Here is a 22,924-nt window from a genome sequence, read left to right on the forward strand (position 1 = left end):
GGGCCCCGCGGCCGCGGCTCTGCAGCAAATTCCAGCCAATGGCGGCGGCGCCGCCGCTTCCCGCCCGCGCTCCGCCGCCATTTCGCGGCGCTCACACAAAGGGCCCGGACCGGAGCTGGAAAGGGGGGTGGGGGGAAGAAGGTGCGGCCGCTCTCGGGTTAAAATCTCATCGTTTTCTAAGGAGTGACGCCTTTTCTCATTTTTCGCTTCGGGGGTGCTTGTACGTCCCCGTGTGTGTGTGTGTGTGTCGGGGAGTTGTCTGCTCTGTATCTTCCACATCTCTGTATGATGAAACATGGATCTTTTTTGCTTTTATGGGACTGTGGGGCTGGTGAAGGAAGAGGTTTATGTTTGAAGTTAATGTATCCATGGAAATATACACAGTCCTTCCAAATCTTTTAGGAATGTGTCACTCGTTGCTCACCTTCACGTTCATACTTTTTCCAAATAGCTAGCTACACACTGTTGATACATAGTATCGCCAAGTATTCCCTTTGCTTTTTTTCTTCATGTTAGTGCTTTCTGAACAGAAAGCACAGTATCTTTTTTTAACTGCAGTTATGCAGCTGCACTGACAGGGAAGGGCACGATTTTAATGATTTGCATCATCTTAATCATTTTTAGAAAACTAAATTGTTCAAGCTTTATTTAACTCTGAAAATGGAGGACAAATTCCCCCTCCCTCTTTACCTTTTTCTGTCATCTTATGTCTTTTTTTTCAGTGCAGAAATGCTCTAGAAATATGACTCATCTATTTACTCATTTTTTAAATAGCTATAAGGTCTTTAGATTATAGTGACAGTCAACAGTTAATATAGAAAACTTGCAGCTATACATGACAACGTATACAAAATATAACACATGCTTAATAGTTCAGTCTGAACATCTAAAACAACCACAGTAAGTAACTATATCCTTGAAAATAGACTTCTTAAATGTGGTTCTAAGGTGTGCTTTGCACTTTTGAAATGATATGGAATGCTTATTCAGATATGTTTATGAAATGATGTTCTACATTATCTCTTTCAGAGTATCGTAACAAAAAGTTTTGTAGAGACAAAACCAGAGATCCTAGGGCTACACTGCCCCAGACTGGCATGTCAAGTTCTGGACTTCCATAGATGTTCACAAGAGAACTGCCATTACTCGGCAAATGGGTTTCCAGTAGTTTTCAAGGCCATTTTTATGTCCACTTGTTCCTTATGAGGGAAGTTCAGTGGGGGTGGGGTGCGTGATAAGGTGAGAGTCTGAGCATCACAGAAACTGTGAAGCTCCTCTCCTTGCTTAAAAGTTCAGCACAGCAAAACCACCTGGCATGCTGGCAACCTCTCTTCAGACAGCACTACTTTGGACATAGGCTGGAAGTCTTTGTGCATCCAGAATTCTGCACAGCAGGGTAAAAGGCAAAAAGCAGAACCAGCAACACCCTGGTAAGGTAACAGAAAGTTGTATTGCTACATCAGAGTATTTCCTGCTATCCTGACAAACCTTGAGAGATTAGTTTTGTTATCGTTTTAGCAGTCTAATCCTTTTTAATCTGCATTTAGGTATGCCAGACAGGTCTCTTCTATAGGTCTATAAATCAAATTGTCTTATACCAAGAAAGTCTAGGCTTTGAATGGCCCTTTATGGTTCCAAAAAGTAATATATATATATTATTTTTATGTACCAATCTGTGCAGCCCTAATCCTATCCAACCAAAAAATTAACTTAATTTCTTTAAAAGTGGTTCATAACACTAAGTTACTTATGAATTAATTAAAAAGATAATTTATAAAGTTACAACATAATTTAATTTTTTTAAAAAATCAGAAATATTCATTTTCTGCATATAAAGAGTACTGCTATAACAGAACACTATCTTAATGCACATATATCATCAAATCAGGAATCTTAATATCATAAAATCATTTCAGTCTGTTAAAACAACTTTATTTTCCTCTTCAGCAGTGAAGTCAACTCAACAAGAAAACAGCTTGAATTTCTGATTCATGATAAATTTAAAACTCAATCTTAGATCCAGGTTTCAATTTTATTACCAGGAATATCTCTTTGGTTTTGAAACAAATTAATCCAATATTTATTACAATTCACAAAAAGTCCACATTCTTTCAATTTGCAAATTAAATCAGATCTTTAATCTCATTTAACATTCTGAAAAATAAACCATGATGTATTTACGGTTGTTGCAAATGCAGGTTATTAATGACATTTTCAGGTATACTTCTTTTTGAAGAGGGGAGAAAAAAAAAAAAAAAAAGTAGTGAATACCTTGGCAGTTTTTATTTATTTTATTTTATATTTTATTTCTCTTCCTGGAGATAACCGGTAACCACGGCTTCTGTACGCGAAGACCGACCCCTGGGGGCAGCTGGGGGCTGTTCCCGGACGTCCCCCCAGGCGGCGCGCTTCCAGGCAGCGGAGGACGAGCTCTGCCGTAGAACGATATGATTGAAAGAGCTGACCGTGATTGGTTGACGGGATTTGAATTATTAACCAATAGCACAATGGGATTTGCCATGGACCAATTACAAAGGCGTTCGGACGAGGAGAGACGTCACGGCCTCGGTTATCCAATCGAGACGCTGATACCTAGAGCCAGAGATTTGCATAGTGCCCCTATAAATAGGAGAGAAATCCAACCGGCCGCCACTCCGGGCCGTGCAGGGTTGGGAGTGAGGTCGCCATGCCTGAGCCGGCCAAGTCTGCGCCCGCGCCCAAGAAGGGCTCCAAGAAAGCCGTCACCAAGACGCAGAAGAAGGGCGACAAGAAGCGCAAGAAGAGCCGCAAGGAGAGCTACTCGATCTACGTGTACAAGGTGCTGAAGCAGGTGCACCCCGACACGGGCATCTCGTCCAAGGCCATGGGCATCATGAACTCCTTCGTCAACGACATCTTCGAGCGCATCGCCGGCGAGGCGTCGCGCCTGGCGCACTACAACAAGCGCTCGACCATCACCTCGCGGGAGATCCAGACGGCCGTGCGGCTGCTGCTGCCCGGCGAGCTGGCCAAGCACGCCGTCTCCGAGGGCACCAAGGCGGTCACCAAGTACACCAGCTCCAAGTAGAGCGCCGCGGATCCTGTTTTTAACCCAAAGGCTCTTTTCAGAGCCACCAACTTACTTAAGTAAAAGGGCTGCATTGCTGGTTTTTTTGTGGGAGGTGCACAACAGGCTGTGGAAGTACTTAAGCTGTTAGAGTAGGTGAAATTAACCATTTAATTTTGAAGAGAAAAATAAGTTTTGAGTATAGTTAAGGACTAAGCTTCTATTAGGTATACTGAATAACATTTGATAAACTGAAGCAATTGTATGCTATTGATTTGGACAGGTTTTGAAGCAGTTCTCTTGTTAGATCTTTGAACTCAGAGCTCTTGGGGAAGGTAAGTACTTATTCATCTACAGTGCTGTGATGTTTTACTTTCTAAGGACTTGTACTTCCAAGTGTTACTGCGCTTAAGAAATCTTAGCTGATGCTGCAGTTTGCTTTGTGTACCCTACCACTGTTCATCCATAAAATAAAAATCCTATTTCTGCCTACTTAAGTCACAAACAATAGTACGAAAAGCACGTACTAGAGCAGATTTTCCAGCCGTTTTGTACTCCATATGTTACAGCATGCCCTCCTTAATTTTCCCTCTCATTATTATCTAATGGTGTTGTGCTTAGCCCATTAACACAGGGGGAGGAACTTCTCATTACCCGTTTTACCACGGACACTGCCCTAACTCGCGCTGCAGCTGGCTCGTTCTAGAATAAAATTCTCGGGGCTAGCGGGGGGCAGGCGGGGTGCGCGGGACGAGGAGCGCTGGGGGAGGCGAGCCCCGCTCACCCGCTCCCGGCGCGATACGGCCGAGGTTTCCCCCCACCGGGGGCGGGGACGCGGCTCCTCCGCGGGGAGATGGGGGGGAATCGGGGCGGGGCCCGCAGGGGGCAGGATCAGGCGGGGCCAATCCCGCCCCAGCGCGGGACTTTTGAACTCCCCCGGGCTGCCCGGGAAGGGCCGCGGCCCGCCCGGGGGGACCCGCGGCTGCCGCGCTCCGGCTGCGCCCATCGGGGCGGGGCGAGGCGGGGCTGCGGCGCGGCTGTCGCGGGGCTCCCGAATTAGACGTCAGGAATCGCTTCCTCTTTAAGGGAGCCCTTATCGGCCGTGCAGGTTGGAGCCGATGCGCCTCAATCCGTGCCCTGTAAAGATTTGTTTCTGCTGCTGCGGCTAGCGCAGCGCTCCAGCTCTTTCTGGGAATAAGTGGGTGGCTCTTAAAAGAGCCTTTGGGTTTATTTAAATGAGTAGACTAATTTCTTCTCAGTCGTTTTACTTCTTTTTGGGCGCTGCCTTCTTAGCTTTGGCTGCCTTAGGCTTGGCCGCCTTGGGCTTGGCAGCTTTGGGCTTCACTGCCTTTGCCTTGGCCGGGCTCTTGGCTGCCTTCTTGGGGCGGCCAGCCTTGGCGGCCTTCTTGGGGCTCTTGGTTGCTTTCTTGGTGGCAGCAGCCGCCGGCTTCTTGGCTTTCTTGGGGCTCTTCTTCACTGCCGCCGCCTTTTTGGGCTTTTTGGCAGCGCTGGCGGGCTTCTTGGCCGCCGGCTTCTTGGGCTTGGCCGCTGGCTTCTTCTTAGTTGCCTTTTCTTTCGTCTCGCCCGGTTTCTTGTTCAGCTTGAAAGAGCCAGAGGCGCCGGTGCCCTTGGTCTGCACCAGCGTGCCCTTGCCGACGAGGCTCTTGAGCCCCAGCTTGATGCGGCTGTTGTTCTTCTCCACGTCGTAGCCGCCGGCGGCCAGCGCCTTCTTGAGCGCGGCGAGGGAGAGCCCCTTGCGCTCCTTGGAGGCGGCCACGGCCTTGGTGATCAGCTCGGTGACGCTGGGGCCCGCGGGCTTGCGCGCCTTGGAGCCGCCCGCCGCCTTCTTCGGCTTCTTGCCGGCGGCTTTCGCCCCGGGAGCGGAGACAGCGGGAGCGGCAACAGGCGCGGTCTCCGACATGGTGGCAGCCGTCGTCCACGAATCAGGGGAAACCACTGGGCCTGGAGCAAGTCGGTGGCCTCGTATTTATAGAGAGGAGCCGCGCGGTGATTGGTGCGTTGCAGAGCCCGCCCCGCTGCACGGCAGAAAGGTTCCTTCTCCCCGCTCATTTTGTGTTTCTTAGGAGTCAAAAAAGCGTGTTTTTTCGAGAATTTCTGCCACCGAATCGCCCCAGCTCGCAGCGGCGTGGAAAAGAAAGACTGTTGTTCCCCTGGGCAAAGTTTCCCTTCGAAGAGGCAAAGGGTGAGTTAAAAAAGAGCCGATAAACCCTGAGTCCTGGACCTGGACAGACCTCGGGAGACAGAAACTTTTGTTTTTCCTTCCAAATAAAATCTGCGTCGTGGGCAACTAAATCTCCAAAGTAATTAATTATTATTCTTTAAAGGGTCTCCTCTTAATCTGAACTGAAAACTAGGGATTTGAATCGATATTTTCATCGCAAATTGATTTCAAAGAGGAGGAAGTAACACAGGCTCATCTTGAGCACTGAATATGGATTAGAAATTAGCTTCTTTGTCCAAAATCCTTTACCCCTTTAAAAATAATTAAAATAAATTAAATTAGTGCATTATGCAACGAGGCGGGAAGCAGATTAAAGTCTCTTGAAGGACTTTTTCTGCCCCAGAAGGAGATGACTTTTTATAGCATAGGAGCTTGTACTGTGTTGCTCTGTGTGCACAATGCAGACATGGTTCCCTATTGCTGCTTTACAGAAATGTTTATTCTTAATAAAGTACGTGGCATCAGAACCTCAAACAGCCAGTTGTTATTAACAATTACAGCCAATACCCTGACAATTCATAATTCAGTATTGTTTTTATTTTGATCCAGTTTGGTTGGTGAAAATCTGAGTCATCGTTATCTAGGGAGACACTGCTGCAGATGATTTTCCATTCTTCTAAACTGTAAAACTTTCTCAAGTCATTCTTTACATCTCTCCTTCCAGAGTATATCGCTAAATATTACATTCTTTACTGTACAGTGACTGATTCCTGCACTGGAAGTAATATTAATAACATCTAATTGGTGCATCTGTTGTTCTACAGCGAGTGGCTGCTAGCAAGAGGGGGACATCTTCACATGCACTTTATCAAGACCATAAAATAAACACATTTTATTTCTTATTATCAGAAGATGCTTGTTTTAATTCCCTATGCTCTTTTCATTATTGTCCACAACCCTTGGTTTTTCCAAAGCCCGCCCGTTAGCTGTTCTTTACCTCTCACTGTTTTTGTAACTGTCAGTGGTGCTAAAATTTAGCATCGCTTTGATTCATGTAATTTCTTACGTTTTCAAGTGGATAAACATTAAAATGTGTTTATTGACCCATGCACAGTGATTTTTTTGTGTTTTGATATCTTTATTGTAATGTTCAGTGCTTTATATAAGGCAGAATCAAAGTTGGCAACAGCCCTTTTAACCTCAAAGTGCCTGCCCGCTGATTTTAAATTGTTCTCATTCAGATTTCAGGCAGAAAATGGACACGGTAGCTCAGACAAAGCATTGAGAAATCTACATTAAAAATTAATAATTCTGAATGCCTATTGTTAGGGAAAAATGACAAAGTCTCTAAGTCCAGAAGTGGTTTGGAGGGGGTTAGGGACAGGCTGACAGGCTTTTTTTTTTTTTTTTTTTTTTTTATTGACATCAGTGACTTAGCTCAACCTGACGTAGGACTGAACTGAAAAAGGAGAGACTTGCTGGATGCTTTTTTGTTGTAGTAACATTCAACCTCTTGTTTCTCCCTCGTTCTAATACTAATGACTTTTTTAATAAATGACTTTTTATATGGAATTATTTCCTACTATGTATGTATAGGCAATTAAATTATCAAATTGAGTTTTTTTACTCTGGTGTGCTGAACACATCAACACTTTGCTGCCTTTCAACAGCAAAGACCACACAAATGTGTGTTTTTTGTTTGCTTGTTTTTTTTCTTAGGATCTACAGCTCCTTTTATGAGAAAATGGGTGGCTCTAAAAAGAGCCTTTGTGTTGCTTCTGAGGTGGGAACAGTCCCCAGGTTTTTACTTGCTTTTAGCCTTGTGGCTGTCGGTCTTCTTGGGCAGCAGCACGGCCTGGATGTTGGGCAGCACCCCGCCCTGCGCGATGGTGACCTTGCCCAGCAGCTTGTTGAGCTCCTCGTCGTTGCGGATGGCCAGCTGCAGGTGGCGGGGGATGATGCGCGTCTTCTTGTTGTCGCGGGCCGCGTTGCCCGCCAGCTCCAGGATCTCGGCCGTCAGGTACTCCAGCACGGCCGCCAGGTACACCGGGGCGCCGGCGCCCACCCGCTCCGCGTAGTTGCCCTTGCGCAGCAGCCGGTGCACGCGGCCCACGGGGAACTGCAGCCCGGCCCGCGACGAGCGCGACTTGGCCTTGGCCCGCGCCTTCCCGCCCTGCTTCCCGCGCCCAGACATGGTTCCGACACTGCCCCGCCGCCGCCCGAGCTGACGTGCAATACGCGTCGCTACGCCCCCCGCCCGGCCCCTTTATAGCCTCCCCGCGCGGCCCGGCTTGCCTTCTGATTGGCTGCAGCACGCTTTGGCTCGCTCCGACCAATGGCGCTGCGGATCCAAATCCACCCAATGGGGAGCGCGCCCCGGCCCAACCCGCGCGCTGCCCCCGCCCGCCAGCGGCGCTTCCGCGGGGGCGGGTCCCGATCGTGCCTCGCCTCAGCTCGCGGCGGGCCCCGGCCGGGCATCCCAGCCGGGCATCCCAGCCCTGCCTACCCAGCGTGCAGCTGCCTCCCAGGAACAAGAAGAACCTGTGCTAATGCCGTGGTCGTTTAGAAATCCCCCGACGTTTGCAAACGCTGCTACAGCATTACGGTTGTTGTTGGCTAGTTGTTTGTTAAATTTTAATTTACAAACCATATTTGCAACCCCACAGTACTGATAGGTGTAGAAAGGGGATGGGAACATGAAACAAAGGAAACTTCTCTAAGCACTCACATAATAATCTAATCAAAGGACCACATTGTGTGTAAGGCTGTTCTGCACAGCATTAGAGGTCAGTCTGTGATGTTTTACTCAGAACATCTCACCGCACAGATTAACAATCAACTTTGCCAAGATTCAAGATGTCTGGCTGGTGTGGTCTGCTCTCATTTTATGCACAGATTCACGTACATTTTTCCTCTTCCATTGTTCTAATTACTTAAGTTTTCTGCTTCCTGATATCTTTTTCTTTATGTTCCATATGTTTCTAGCAAGGACACACGCACTAGCCTTGCCTAAACCAACGAACAAGCCTGCACCCTGGAATTAGCCACATCCTTCTGCTATCCCATAGTGCCTGACAGGCTCCTCCTCCATTTTCCCCACAGCTCAGAATTCTGCTCTCTCCTTTAAATAAATTCCTATTCTGCCTGGTTGTTGTTCCCACCTTCATTCCTTGATGCTGTTATGCTCTGACCCATCGCTCTTCTTTGTAATTCATATCATAGGGTCTGAGATGCACATCACAAACTTATAATGAAGTAAAAAGTATGGATACCAGACTACCCTGCTCACCCTGGATACTAGCATCGTGGTATGACAGGGAAAAGCAGAGATCCCACACTCACCAGGCTATCCATGATACATCTTAAAAAAAAAAAAAAAAAAAAAAAAAAAAAAAAAAAAAACCTCCTCCAAAGGAAAAAAAAAAGACAAAAGACATCTCACAAATTCTGCAAGTGGGGTTACGCAAGAATCACATCATTCTGTCCAGAAGGGTACAGTAACAAGAATTCTCAACCGAACTGCTAAGACTATGCCAGTCACAGCAAGAGGATTACAAACAAAAATAATAATTTCATAGCATACAATATAGAAATTGCTATTTAAACACTAAAAAATTGATTCAGCTCTCCTTCAATAAGTAAACTAACAGCATGGTATACATGTGTGTTTGCATCTATTTTACACACTTCCTTTTTCTATCCCTTTTTGACTGGTATCAGGTTAATGAGCTGCAGACACTAGGGACAATTTTCATATATATTTCCTTAAGAAAGGCACAACCCCCTGTGTAATTCAATGGATTTGAACGCTTTGCCGAAGCAAATTTAATTGATCTGTTCTTATTTAAGGACTCCAGACATTCAGTGTCATTACCAGAAGCCAAAGACAACACACATAAAGGGAAAAATTAGTCTAGATGCCGTGAGTATTGTCAGTTTAGAAATGAAATGGTTTCACAATCATTTCTGAGCGCTTTTGCTGCAACCGGAGGAGGAAAGGTTGGCAGCAATCCTGTGCTGGATCTGACCTTCCTGTCATAGCCCATCACTTGTGTGACTGGTGAAGAATGAGGTGGTTGCAGGAACAAATGGATTGAAGCACGAGCACCCCCAGAACCCACTGCTTTTATCAAAAGCAACAGAAAGAATGTGCCTGTTTGTGCTCTTTCCACTTAGAACTGGGCTAAAGGCAAGGGAAAGAAAGAAAATCCCCCATGTTAATTTAGCTGAAGACAAACCAGAGATCAGGTCATTCAGATGAAGTACAAACCAGTTTCTACATGCACAGTCCCAGCCATGTGTGTTTGCAGTTTATCCAAAACCACCAAACAATGCAAGAAGCCTCATGAGCTAACACCACACAAGAGGAGGTAGGCACCCTGTCCTTGGACCCTTCCCAGGAAAAGTTGTTTCCTGGAGAAGTTGTATAGTCAAATCCAGCTCTCCTGCATGGACTCCAAGCCCACTCAGGAGCTCCCTCCTCCTATCTCACCCCACCTATATTTTTTTCCCCTCCCCGTGGCATCTTAGAGATCTAGCAGTTGTAGGAAGCTCCCTCCCTCCTTCCCCCTGCCTTCAACCTGGGCAGGGCAAGGAAGGTTTGCTTCTGACATTATGCACATTCCTTGTGCCTGAAACTTCCCTTTTTGAGCCCGCTTATACACTTGGCAAATCCTTTTCCATGTCTGAAGAGGATAGTTGTAGCAACAGGCAGATGTTTGCTGTTCCAACAGAAGAAAAAAGTTGGCTCACCTATGTGAGATTATGGCAAACAGAACCCTAAATAAAAAGTTAAAAAAATAAATAAATCACATTTAAGTGAAGGAATGGAATGAATCAGATGACTCTGGCAGGCAACTGATGTAACCACAGGCCTGGTAGGGAGATTTTCTAGATCTTGAATGATAGGGACAGAGTCCTTACCCTGGACCAAATTCCTCTTCCGAGGCTCTTTCCTGGGCTGGATAGATGATTGTATTAAGTCCAAGGTCAGAAGTACCACAATGGTACCCCTACCCCCCAAATTACCGTTCACATATTTTACAATAAATAATAAAAGAAAATCCAAGTATTTTAAATAAATAAACAGATTATATCCCGTAAATCTTTTCCAGTGATGTTTAAGATGTTGTTGACAAAATTGTAATTAACCGCTGAACCAGGAAGGAAACTGTTGCAAAAAAGATTGTATCCAGAATTAATGAAAATAAAATCAAAGTGTGAGTTTGGATCATTAACCATTTTGTCTCCTTAAAATGGATTTAACCTCAAAACACTGAATATTCAGCTAAGTCAGAGACTTATAGCCAATGAAATGCATTGTTTGAGCTATCTGGTAGTCTGGCAGCCTACGATTATTATAAATTCTCTGAATTGAAATCTAAGAAAAATCACCAGTGTCTGGACATATTCACCTAGAAATTGATTTATTCTTAGAGGACTCATTCTTAAGGCACTAAAGACACCCACTACAAGCCCTTCAACAAGGACAAAGTTCTACCAATCTTTTTTATGCGCTATTATACATTTTAACAGTAACTCTTTGTAGTTGTTGTTTTAAAAGCAGGATAAAGACACCTACATAATCACTGATCTTGTACTCAAATTCAGTGTTCCAAACAAAATTCATTTGGGAAAGACTTATTGCCCACACACACTTATTCCCCTGGTCTTTTTTTTTTTTTTTTTTTACCATGTCTTGTAGACAGTTTTGTCTACAAGATACCACAAGATTTTATTCTCATTTCAAATAGGCTGCAAATATTTGTTTCTTGCATGTGGTAAGGGTTATTAGAATATCGTCTCTGTCAGCATAAATAATGAAACAAGAGAAATATTTCAATCAAAATCAGAAAAAAATTAAGATGGAAAATGAAAATGCCCTTTTAAAAAAAGGACCTGCAACTATAAAACTTAACTTCACAGAACTTGGAACCAGAGATTTTACACAAGTGAAATTATCTGTCAAGCTCTTAGACTTGTTTACGGAATTTTATTTAAAGTATTCTGTCCAAAACACATCCAGCGGGTATCTGACATTTGATATGAAGTTAGCCTTTCAAATACATAAAATAAACTTTTATGATTACTAGTATTAGACTTACCTTCTATTTTTTTAAAACAAGTCCTGATATATTCAGAAGTTTCTAAACCATTTCTTATGGCCTTTTTTGGTAGATGATAGAAGCCTAATTGTATATATAATGTAGCTATTGCTCTTCTTTCCTGAGGTTCAGAAAGCCCGTATCATACCCCAAGGCCAGTGAAGAACCTCCTCCCTTCCATCTGTATGCTACACTTATACATATCACAAGGCAGCCAGTATTTTGATACACTGAACATTTATTGTCTTTCACAAGACAAAATGAAATTTCCCCTGCCGATGAAAGCCATCAAGAGGACCGTAGAGGGGACAGGGTGCAAAATTCCAGTGTACAGTATACGCAAATTACCTCCCTGACTACCCCGGGAAAAGATGATTGATCGATCTCACTGCAACTAAAAAAACAGGATTATAAAATATTTACAGAAAAGAACAGCACAGAAAATAAAAATTGGACAACCATGTGTGTATGAAATGCTGCTAACATTTTTCTGGCTCCTTAAAAACCGGTTCCACTACCCTCACCAGAGCATTCAGGACGTGAAAGGACTCAGGCAGAGCAGAGGTGCCTCCCACTCCCATGCCTCCCTCCCCAGAGTACGAGTCCCTCCCTCTAAGGAAGGGGAAGGGCTGGAGGGAAGCAGCATTGCTTTGCTGACTGTAATTTCCTTCCACCAAGTAGACATGCTAGCTCTGAAAGGAGGTGCCTTGTCACACCTAATCTGCAGTCTCTATTCAGAGCACACTGGCCAAGTTGACCTGTGGGTAGGGAACTATTCCCTGTCATGCGAGCCCTGTCATTGCTTGCAGAAGGACCTTTCCTTCTTCCTCCGTGGTGGTCAGATCTGTGTTCAGAGGGCAGGAAAGCTGACTAGGACAGGTCACAGGAGACCTTCCATTTCCTTCATGAAAGCTTCATACACATCATCCTTTGTCTGTACAGAGATAGGGGCAGACGATCCAGCCTTAGGGGCAGCTTTGGTTAATGGCAGAGCAGGCTCATCATCCTGTTTTCTCTGGGAGGCAGCCAGAGCCCCTTTATTCTCCCTGCGCACTCGCAAGGCAGTGGGCACAAAGCGAGTGATTTCTGCCTTGGGGTTAGTGATCTGGGGCTTAGCACTGATAGTAGCCGTAGCCTTCTTCTCGATGGTGGCTGCACTGGTGTCATCCGCCTTGGGGCGCTGAATCAAGCTGGGTGGGGCACTCAGCACCCCGGGATTTGGAATGGGAGCTGGGGGGAAAAGCCCAGGTGGAGCAGGTCCTAACGGAGGCACCAGAGGTGGCCGTAACATGCCTGGGCGAGGAGGAGGGATACCTGTAAGACAAAGAGAAAGCGTGAGCTGGCTCCACACCTGGGAATTCTAAAACCTCTGGACAAAAATAACACAAGGGCTCAGAAAGCCAAGGAACACCAACAAAATGGAGTAGCACTCTCTTTAGAGAAGGAGAGAGGGGAAATATTTAACCATGCACTAATTGCTAGCTCCCACCAAGAAGGTGGAAGGAAGAAGAATTACGACAAGAAAAGCGTCCCTCCGACTTTGAAAACTACAGGATCCCGTGTATTGCTCTTTCAAATTTTAAAGTGATTTGAAAATTAAGTTTTTTGACGATTTATCCTACCAGTATTTAAGCAGCATCACAAACATGTAGCCAGCAAAAAAAAAAAAAAAAAACACCCCATCTCTGACTCAGAAACAGGCCAACAGAAGAAGTTTAAAATTCCCCCTTTTTAAGGACAGATATCTTGCTACCAAGCTACATGTAGCAGTATGGAATTATTTGTTACTGCACTGTAAGAGAGACACCACCAAGGGGCAAACCAGGAAAAACTTAAGGGTGTGCTTTTAGCCACACGTACAGGAACAAAAGCAAATTGGTAGCAAGGCATTTTTTAAAGTCTAAAGGAATCCATTTCTCCCACCAGATATACTGGCTTGGTCACCACAGCAAAGATTATAAGCGAAGTGGGAAAATAAAGCAGGGAGAGACTTGGCTCTGAAGCAAACAGAGTACTTTACCTGGTGGGGCAGGAGGTGGCAGGCGAGGAGGGGGCCCACGTGGAGGAGGGCCTGGGGGCAGACCAGGCGGGGGGCCTGGTGGAGGGCCAGGTGGTCGTCCAGGCGGGGGGCCTGGTGGTAGAAGTCGAGGTAAAGGCCCACGCAGACCTGGTAAACCAGGAGGTCTCAGGAAAGGAGGAGCTCCTGAAAGCATACATACAGGAGAAGAAGAACTTAGTTCACGGGTAAAAGAACAATCCCAGCCAGCTGTCAGATTAAATAGACCCAGAAGTCTCAAAAAGAAACAGCAGGTATAGAGCAAGAGGAAAGTTTCTCGGTTATAGTCAAATATATGCATCCATCTTCTCCAACTTGGAGAAAGACTCTTCCCCATGCATTGAACTAATAGTTGGGAACAGCTACTGAGCTAGAGTTATCTGAATTTAAACATCTAGAAATGAAATAACTTTTCAGTCCAGCGTTTGACTGTGCTTCTGGCCTGAAATGTAGTAAGTAATTTCGCTCTATTCTGAAGAGCTGTTCTGAGGTTTAAGGTTCCCCTTCTAACAGATACCAAAAATGAAACTGGGGTGGGGCAGTAAGACACTGGGAGGAAAACAATACGCTGACCATAGAAGAGACCACACAGTTTCAGCAGTTACCACACTGGGCTTCTCTACTTCACATGCAACACGCTCTGCTTCAAACCTCCCAAAGAGATTCACTGTCTGTACAACCGAGAGCCTGCATCCTTCAGAGCAGATCAAGTATTCACCTGGTGGAGGGCCAGGAGGAAGGCCAGTGGGTGGTCCTGGGGGCCTCAGTGGAGGGGCCGGAGGTGGTCCTAGCGGAGGTGGCCCAGGCATAGGAGGTGCCTGTATCTGGTTCGGAGTAACAGACTGTGAGGACTGTTGCTGCTGCTGCGTCGAGGTTGCAGTAGAAGACCCAGTCTCTGCAAGAGCTTCCTCACTGTGTTGCTGCTGTTGTTGTTGCGATGTGTCTTCAGACTCTGAGTCTTCTTCCTCCTCCTCTTCCTCCTCCGAATATTCCTCCACTTCTCTCCCTTCTTCTGGAATTTCCTGACCTGGAAACAGAGACGTATTTACAAAATTGGTCCCCAGGTAATAACTTTGAACATCACAAGAAAACTTGATCACACAAAATAAGAAGGGAAAAACAAAAATTAAGAAAATCACCTCAAAGGAAAGAAAACTGATGACATTTAATTATTACATTGAGAAGAAAAATAAACAAGCAAGCACAGTTTTAGATAGCTCTGCTTTCCTGTGGGAGTTGAAACTTCTGCTAACAAACCTGAACTGCAGCTGTTTGATCTACAGTTTGTGGGAGTCTGAAGCTGGGGCAGGGAGGGCAAAAGGAACATGGAATAATTTCCTATGATCAGATGAATAGGTCAAAAAAGGAAGGATTAATGGATTAATATCTTTCCCCAAAACATTATTCTAGACAGTATTAATCCTTGTAGATTACAGGCTGAATGCAGTATCACCTTTTTTCCATTAAGAGCTTCATATTTCATTTGAACAACTGTTTAAAAATTAAGCAAAGACTTATAAAGGAAGGAAAAATCGCAGTACATATATAAAAGAGTTGCTATTTTAACTTCAACTTAATGTGAAAAACATACATTACTAAAATAAAAATAATCTTAAAAAAACTAATCACAGCTTCACAGCTGACAATCTTAGAAGATCTCACATAATGACAGTAATGTATTTACATCTATAAAATAGCAATTGCACAAAGCAAGCTCACGAAAGAAACCTTAACCAGAAATCTGACAGTACAGCTCCACTTAATCTATATCACCCACCTGCCATACGTAACATCATGGCCTGGAGTGGAGTCAGTTCTTTCATGTTCTTTTTCTTTTTTCGTGACTTCCCAGGCATGTCTGCAAACCGTACACTATGACCTGTGGAAAGCAAAGCATAAACAAAAAGCAGGGTGAAAAGGCAGGGGGAGAGAAAACTAAAATACATACATAAATATATTTCAGACACATGGAAGTCTTTTACTGGGTATGGATAATATATCATGCTAATGTAATGATGCTTCTACATAATAGTTAGGAGTAGTCTTCCTAGCCTTAAGTTTTTCTAACCTAATATTCTCTAACAATTGTGATCTTTTAAAAAGATTCAAGAAAAATTATCCAAAAGCACTAGTAGTGCAAAATGTGATTATCTCAAAGTAACATTTAAGTCACTGAACAGTGATTATATTTATACGAAGGCTTAATTTTTTGTAATTTTTGCATTTTTTCCAATACTTCAGGTGAAAAAACGGCTTACAACCTTACTAAGCTAACTCAACTACTAATAGCTAAATCTGAGAAGTACATTGCACATTTTCTCCACTTCCCTTCTAGATAATTTCCTTCTGATTCATTTATCAGTAAGATTCTTCAGCTGGAATTCAAGTCAGCTAGAACAGAGTTAGTTGGATAAGCGAACTACTTCCCCCCCCCCCACCCCATTGTAAGGAAAACAGAAACTCTCTTCTGCAAACTCAAAGCCCAACCTCGAACTTTCCATCATACCTGATTTCTTTTCTTCTCCACCTTCTCTCTCCTTGTCGTTATCACGATGCAGGAAGTCCTCACCTTCACTGTCTGCATCTGACCTGTCGCTGTCACTGTCATCACTACTCTCATCATGCTTGTCTTGATCCATATCCTCAGGATAGCCTTCATCCTCACTGGTACTAGACATATCATCATCATGCCCTCGCTGTCCTGCAGGAAGCAAAGTATTAGGAAATGCATAAACTCCAAATATACTGGTGTGAGACACAGAATATTCATGTCCACAGTTCAGAAAATTTTCCTGGCAACCAAATGAACATATTGTCAATCCTTTACTATTTAGCACATCCTGAAACAATATTTTAGAGAGTCTATTTACAAGATTTCCTATTAATAGCTGATTAATTTGCACAGTACACAAGTAAAGGCAATTCTTATCTAAGTCATTAGTATATTTCTATGCAACAATTTCCTCCCCTTTGAAATATTTCGTTCCGGTATGCATTAGGACTAATCTAACCCTTCACAGAGTTTTTCTGTGAAGGTTTTTTTTTTTTTTTTTTTTAGAAGAACAACCTAGGTTCTCCTAAACAAATTATTCCCTCACTTTTTTTTTGAGGGATTTCTGTTTGGTTTGTTCGGTTTCATTTTTAGAAAAAGGAAGACTTCTGAGAATATACATACTATCTCTATAAAGAAAAAAAATGTTTCAGCCTTGTTAAGACTACATAGGAAAATAATCTACGCAACACAATGGAAAAGTATCTGAAAGCTCTAATTAAAAGTCACAGCACTTAAAAATACACCCGATTTTGTTAAATTGCAGATATTATAAAATATATCAGAATCATCTCAGAACTGCAAATCACAAAGTTCTTCAAGTAGTATAAACATCCACATTGCCCAGAGTACACCTTTTCAGAGAGATGGGAGAGTCCTTACCTGTTTCAGAACCGTAAGAAATCTCTTCTTCTCGCCTTCGAGGAGCCATCTCTAAGGCAAAACCCACTTTACGGCCATACATCTGTAGGACTTGAGGTGGGGGTGGCCCCGGAGGAGGCCCAGGGGGCTTCCTGCCAGGAGGTAAACGTGGAATACCGAGGCCAGGAGGAGGAAGCATGGAAATGGATCGAACTGGTGGTCTGGAAATAAGACAAGAAATGAAAACCAGAAAAACAAAAACAAGTTGTTTACACAGCAGACTTCCATAAAGAAGCACAATTGTTTTAAAAGTACAGTTGTGCCCCAAGGAGTTTACAACCTCAAAGACACGATTGCTTAAGATCAGACAAAAAGAGAAAGCTTCTCAGAAGGCAACGAAAGACAAGTAAAACAAGTATTGAATCCAACCACAGAAATACAATGAACTAACCAACACGTTGGTGAAAATAGAAGACTATTCAGAAAGAGAATGAACTAGTACTAGTATGAGAACCAGATACTCAAGTAAACTAGGAGCTTAAACTGAATATGCTAGCAAGACAGAAAAATACCTATATGACAGTTTAAGACGCATTTATGTTAGAACAAAGCAGCAGGGCTTTAAGCTTCACTGATAAACAGAAAGACAAGTGCTAGAAGGTACAGTATACTACTCATAAATCAGTTTAAACAAAAACTGCAGTAGTAGTGAAATATTAAGAAGGTCTTTCATTTAAAAAAATTAAAAATCACTCCCTCAGAATCCCCGGTTCCTGCTACTTAGTATTACCTGTTTCTACCCAACTCTTCCCCACTAAAACAGGAACACTTTTATTATTTCCCTCCAAGTTTATTTTTCTTCTTACCCATAGGCTGATGTCTTCTTGAGGATAGAAGGCGGCTGGGCCCCAGGAAGGGGAATGTCCTGTATGAGGATGTTGGAGGGAGCATGTGGCATATCTGGTAACGGGATAGTTTCCACTTCAACATGCTGAGCATTCTGGGGGAAAAAGAAAAAAGAGTGGGTGGGGAGAACGAGAGAGAGAGAGAGAATTAAGTTAATTCCACAGAAGCTACTGCACAGCCTCATTACCTTTCAGAGGTCTGCAACACAAGGGACCTGCCATCACTTGCCAAAGGTCTGTTATGAGGACATGCTGCCTTGCAGTAGTCAGCTTTCAATACAAAACCACGCAAGAGGCACAGCCATGAAAGGCTTTAGTCTTTCAGTCAAACCCCAGTCAAATCTCCATCCCACTTTAGACCTTCCGTCCTCAAAGTGGCTGCAGACAAGCATGCCCACATCTCTTAAGTATCCTGAAGGCACAAATCACAGGCACTGCATGTTCTAAGGAAAGAAAACCTTAGATACTTGCACTTGTGCAACATTATGTTCTACAATACAGCTGGGCAGAATTTTTAAAGAAAGCTCTTTAAGCGAATGCCAAAAGATGCTCACTATTTCCAGCACCAGTTTTAACAGAAATTCACAGAACTATCAACTGCACACTCAAACTCTCCCTCTCAGTACAGAGAACAGATTCTGATATTGATTTGCAACCTAAGTTTCTCTTCTCCCTGTAATTTATAGTTAAATTAAATCAATACATCAGAAACAAATACAGGCTTGACTTCCCCCATGCTGTCTTCACTGAAATGCCGTAACTGGAGATACAGCACATTAAACACTTAGTACAAGTGCTTAATATGGCCCACATAAGGTATTTATACAGGTCTCTTATAAAGATCCCACGTTTTTTTAACTGTTGCACAGAAGAGTGGACAAAGTATACACAACCAGTTACAAACTGGAAGTATCATAAGTATTACCTTGACAGCATCAAAATACTGGCTGAGTTGTGATCTTTTCTGCTCATACTCCACTTCCAGCTTGCGCAGTTCTTTATAGATGTCAGGATTCTCCTTCTCATAAAGCCGCAAGATACGCTCGAAAGTTTCACGGAGTTTTTTGCGTTTATCCTTTAGCACTTTTTCATTAAGCTGTGGCTGCTGTACCGGGTTAAACTCTAACCCAAGACAGCAAAAACAAACCAAAAATTCCTAGAGTTACTCTACTCTGCAACTGCAACTAACAAATCAACTTCAAAGCAAAACATCTCCAGTTCCAATTTTCAGGAACTCTTCATCCTTGAGTCACTATCATATCCTTTACTCAGTGCTAATGTCAGCTATCTTCTCAAAAAGAAAAAAAACACTTTGAAGAAACCTACTTAAAACCATAATCAATTCCTGATTATTCACAGAATCTCCCATTCTAATGGGAAGAAAAATGAGGTTGTTCTATTTTAGTCTCCCAGTTAACCCTTAAACTATATGTTTATATAAACCTCTGCTTAAGTCCAACACCTAGTACCTCTCACTCACCCATTTCATCCAGTTTTTCCATGTCCCGGATGATCTGCTTTGGATCTTTCATCTTCAGTACAGCTGCTCGTACCATCATCCGTTGCTTTTTGTTCTAAGACGATCAAAGATCAAGGAGATCAGAAAAGCGTCACAGGAAAAAAAAAAAAAAAAAAAAAAAAAAAACAATCTTTGTATCAGTTACTCTCTCAATATTCCCAGTCTGCAAAAAAAAAGGCACCTCAAAATGCCTTGCAAATACTAACCACAGCACAAGTCAGCAGCAAAGGAATTTAAAACTTACAGGAGTTTTAATTCCACTACCTCACTACTTATAAATGCTTCTATAATCCTTTCACTCCAATTGAGACACAAAATAAATCGTGCCAACAAACATAAAACTTTGTGTTTTCTGATTTTTTTTCTCGTTGTTTTTTGTTTTTAAATTCCCAGATACTTACAACAACGCTTTGGAAAGCTGTAATCATCAAAATTTCAAAAACATAGTTGATGATGAGATGGCTGCTCAAACCCAGATGTCTGTGTTTTCTTAAATCACTTACTTGGACAGTATTTTCCAAACTAAATCTTACAAAATCAATTGAAACATCGGTAGTCTATTCATTTGCCATGGCTCGTTACAATCACAAACGCAACACACAGCACAGGGAATGCCAAGTAAATGTTTCTGGTCTCTTTTACCTTCTTTAGTTCTCTCTTCCGGGCTTCCTTCCCTAGAGAGGGTGAAAAAAAGGGGAGAAAAAATACCTTGAGAAGATCAGATCCATGAACCACCTTTCCTTCATCAGGACTAGTGCTTTTTCTCAACAGTTCATTCATTTTACAAATAAATAAATAAATAAATGCAACTTTCAAGGTCATCTTCCCATTGGCAGAAAAAATATGGTATGAAATACATTTCTATTTCATATACAAAATGATTTCAAACCTAGAAATGCATGTCTATGTTACGTTTGTTATACAGAAGGAAGAGGAAATACAGCATTTCTCCACACCTCCAGAAGCTGGGGTGTTTTATACAGAAAGGAATAAAAGACAACAGAAATCACAGTAACTTGTGCAATCATGAAACGATTGCCACTGAAATGTAGTGCCAATGAGCAACGATGCACCTTAAAAATATATAGGTTTGGAATAACCATCTGAAACGAAGCATATTCACAGTGGAAATCTGGGTTTTCTGTATCTGTTTAGCACTGATACCATCTGGGATGTCACAAGAAGGTAAAACAGGGTTGGACAACTTACATAACCACAGCATTTGCTAAGTTTGACACGTTCCTCAAGTTCTAGCCTCAGACAAACTGCACCCCAAGAAGCAGCTTAGCCAACAATTAAGTATAGAGACCTCAGAGCACTGCTAACTACAGTAAAAACTAAAAGAAATACTGCAGAGCAGCCACAGGACGCAAGCAAGCAGCCTTCTGGGGAAGTTCTGACACCAGACAAAACTGAGATAATATTTTTCAAGTTCAGGAAACTCTGCTCTCCTTGCCAAGTGACAATCTTACCCAGAGAAAGCTTTTTATCTGTTTCCCGAGATACAGATTCACTCCCTATCACCCCCACTTCCCTCTGCTTCGCTTTTATGCATACTTACGGGCCTGATCTGTGGGATTCATGAACTTCCCACTCTTGGTGGATGACGTGGATCTCCGCCCCATTTTGCCTGTTTTTCTTCTCTCTCAAAAATTAAAAAGATCTGGAAAAGATAACCTCAGTTTCAGGTCCTGCACACAAGCAGTATGAGTACTCTTACTCCTCCTCCCTGTATCAGTAGGTTGATACAAAAAAAACAACCCTCAAGTATTGTGAGATCTTAAAATCCTACAGAAGTTCAGATATTCACATCAAAACCATCCTATTTTAACTAAGTGCCACTACTTAACTATGTGCTTACTTAACCAAGTACCTACTTTAAACTAGTCAGTTTGGTATTCACTTGCCTTAAACCTAGAACCTTCTTGCTTGTGGTACAGAAGGGGACAGGGGAAGTTGAAAAAAATGCATTCTGCATATCAGAGTTCTTCTAACTTTTCATTTACTCCCATAAGAGCTCTCCATTTCAGATGTTTCCCACAAATTCCCTTCTTCCCTCAGACTTCTAAGCTGCCCTTGATCTCTCCTCAGCAACGACCATACCCATCAGAAAGTGCTGTGCACACATTCCTGTCTCTCTCTGCTCCTCACAGACCGCTGCCATGCCCCTGCCCCCAAGCCATCTCCATCAGTACTGTTTCAAGCTGCATTACAGTGACCAAAGAAATAAGTTTATTCTGAGAAGAGTTATTTCCAGTCTTTAGAAGATCTTTATAAGTTCTTTAACTTACAGACAACTTCACTAATGGTTAAACTACAGTCAGGGATGTTGCCTTTCTCAGAGCTTCAATTTGTCCACCTCTCTGGTACCCCTTGCAACCCACCACTTTAAGGAAAAAGCAAACAAACACACACAGATTCCATGCTGAAATCTGAAACAACCTCTAAAGTTCAGGAGCTGATATGATGCAGCTTTTGTCGCCATCCTGCACGCAAACCAGCAGCATCCAAACAAAGACTCTGTAAGTGCCATCTAAAGTTCCCTACAGCCTCACCAAAGTCACCAGACACATTCTTCTTCCCTAAACGCTGACGATGCCACTTACAAATTGCTGAAGTACCTCCCCTCTTAAAAATAAATTTAAGCCCAAGCGTCATTTAGTGCCTTAACGCCTCATGGAGAGGCTTCCGAGCGAGCTCCAGGAACTGACCACATTCAACGTTTGACCAGAAATAAACTACAGAGCTCTGCTCATGCCTCACATCACCGGATTATTCTCGTAGCTGGCCTGCTGGTAACTAAAGCACCCCATGGCTTGGGAACACCAATAACGTACTTCCTCCTTATCAAACTACATTAATTTTATAATAACATTATAATTTTATAGACAGAGCCAGGATTTACATTTGCACCCCACACTCCCCAGACACCTAACATTTCGAGGGTAAAGAGAAACCTCCTCAAATCTCCATCCCAAACCCTTCTATGGCACAAGGCTTCAACACAAAAGGATGGAAGGGGAAGAAAAAAAAAAAAAAAGAAAAAAAAGAAAAAGAAAAAAAGAAAGCAGAGAGCCCCGGTTTTGATTTTTTGGCCGCTGGGGAGCGAGGCAGAAATCCTCCCATGAGGCACACGAAGGCCTCCCCTCCTCCCCCGAGAGAAAGCAGTGCAAAAAGCCCTCTCCCCTCCGCTCCCGTTCTCTCCCAGCCCGGTCCGGTCCGGTCCGGTCCGGTCCCGTCCCGCTCCTCTCACCCCCGGGCCGGGCCGGGCCCGGCTCCCCCCGCCGCAGCGGCCCCTACACCCGCAGCGCTCCCCGCCGCCGCCGCGGCCCCGCCGCCATCTTGCATGGGGACGGAGCTGGGCGCCGCCGTAAAGCGCGGCTGCCGCAACGCGCTCCGCAAATGGGGACGGCGGCGCGCCCGCCCCGACTCTATGGTCCCGCTCCTCTATGGTCGGGCCGGGAGGAGCAGGGGCGGGGCGGGCGGCCGTCCGTTAGGGGCGGCCGTTAGAGGGTTCCCCTGCCCTCCCTGGGAGCTGCGCCTCAGCAGAGCTCCCCTGTGAGCCCCCCGTGATAACCCGAATAAAGATACGTGGTGTGCTGTGCTGAACAGGGAGGGGGCAAACTCGGAGCTTCATGAAGAATCGTTGCAGGCGGGTGAAAGCAAGGCTATGAACTGCAACGCGATAACGCCAGCATCA

At 43.8% G+C, this 22,924-nt stretch overlaps 4 protein-coding genes across 7 annotated transcripts in view; 1 reads left to right on the forward strand and 3 right to left on the reverse strand.

Annotated features, from left to right (window-relative positions):
- Positions 1 to 7,458, reverse strand: part of LOC118172142 (histone H2A) — a 42,943-nt gene extending 35,485 nt beyond the window's left edge. The window contains exons 1-2 of one of the 2 annotated variants that reach the window (XM_035335894.1): positions 7,022 to 7,458; positions 5,837 to 5,841 (exon numbers count right to left, since the gene is read on the reverse strand). In XM_035335894.1, the coding sequence (XP_035191785.1) occupies positions 7,033 to 7,422 (390 nt within the window). In that variant the 5' untranslated portion in view covers positions 7,423 to 7,458 and the 3' untranslated portion in view covers positions 5,837 to 5,841; positions 7,022 to 7,032. Of the gene's footprint in view, positions 1 to 4,257; positions 4,276 to 5,836; positions 5,842 to 7,009 lie in introns of those variants that run through there. The other variant, XM_035335885.1, reaches the window with a different exon arrangement.
- Positions 2,681 to 3,114, forward strand: LOC118172158 (histone H2B 1/2/3/4/6). The gene has a single exon (XM_035335919.1). It carries the CDS (start codon positions 2,687 to 2,689, stop codon positions 3,065 to 3,067), a length of 381 nt encoding a protein of 126 aa, XP_035191810.1. The 5' UTR covers positions 2,681 to 2,686; the 3' UTR covers positions 3,068 to 3,114.
- Positions 4,246 to 5,018, reverse strand: LOC118172133 (histone H1). The gene has a single exon (XM_035335873.1). The coding sequence runs from the start codon at positions 4,965 to 4,967 to the stop codon at positions 4,311 to 4,313; it is 657 nt and encodes a 218-aa protein (XP_035191764.1). The 5' UTR covers positions 4,968 to 5,018; the 3' UTR covers positions 4,246 to 4,310.
- Positions 7,459 to 11,552: 4,094 nt separating the features above from the next.
- Positions 11,553 to 22,647, reverse strand: WBP11 (WW domain binding protein 11). 3 transcript variants are annotated; one of them, XM_035335777.1, is made up of 12 exons: positions 22,485 to 22,646; positions 20,786 to 20,888; positions 19,867 to 19,898; positions 19,186 to 19,279; positions 18,631 to 18,827; positions 17,667 to 17,800; positions 16,822 to 17,021; positions 15,895 to 16,089; positions 15,166 to 15,267; positions 14,107 to 14,415; positions 13,353 to 13,535; positions 11,553 to 12,646 (listed from the first exon to the last, which is right to left on the reverse strand). In XM_035335777.1, the coding sequence occupies exons 2-12, from the start codon at positions 20,847 to 20,849 to the stop codon at positions 12,213 to 12,215; spliced, it is 1,944 nt and encodes a 647-aa protein (XP_035191668.1). In that variant the 5' UTR covers positions 20,850 to 20,888; positions 22,485 to 22,646; the 3' UTR covers positions 11,553 to 12,212. The 3 variants fall into 3 exon arrangements, with proteins under 3 accessions (XP_035191668.1, XP_035191665.1, XP_035191677.1); XM_035335774.1 differs by having other exon boundaries at positions 12,213 to 12,646; positions 20,786 to 20,954; positions 22,485 to 22,647; XM_035335786.1 differs by lacking the exon at positions 11,553 to 12,646 and adding an exon at positions 13,078 to 13,089 and having other exon boundaries at positions 13,256 to 13,535; positions 22,485 to 22,645.
- Positions 22,648 to 22,924: the final 277 nt, after the last annotated feature.

This window comes from Oxyura jamaicensis, chromosome 1 (genome assembly GCF_011077185.1).
Source record: "Oxyura jamaicensis isolate SHBP4307 breed ruddy duck chromosome 1, BPBGC_Ojam_1.0, whole genome shotgun sequence".
NCBI lineage: Eukaryota > Metazoa > Chordata > Aves > Anseriformes > Anatidae > Oxyura > Oxyura jamaicensis.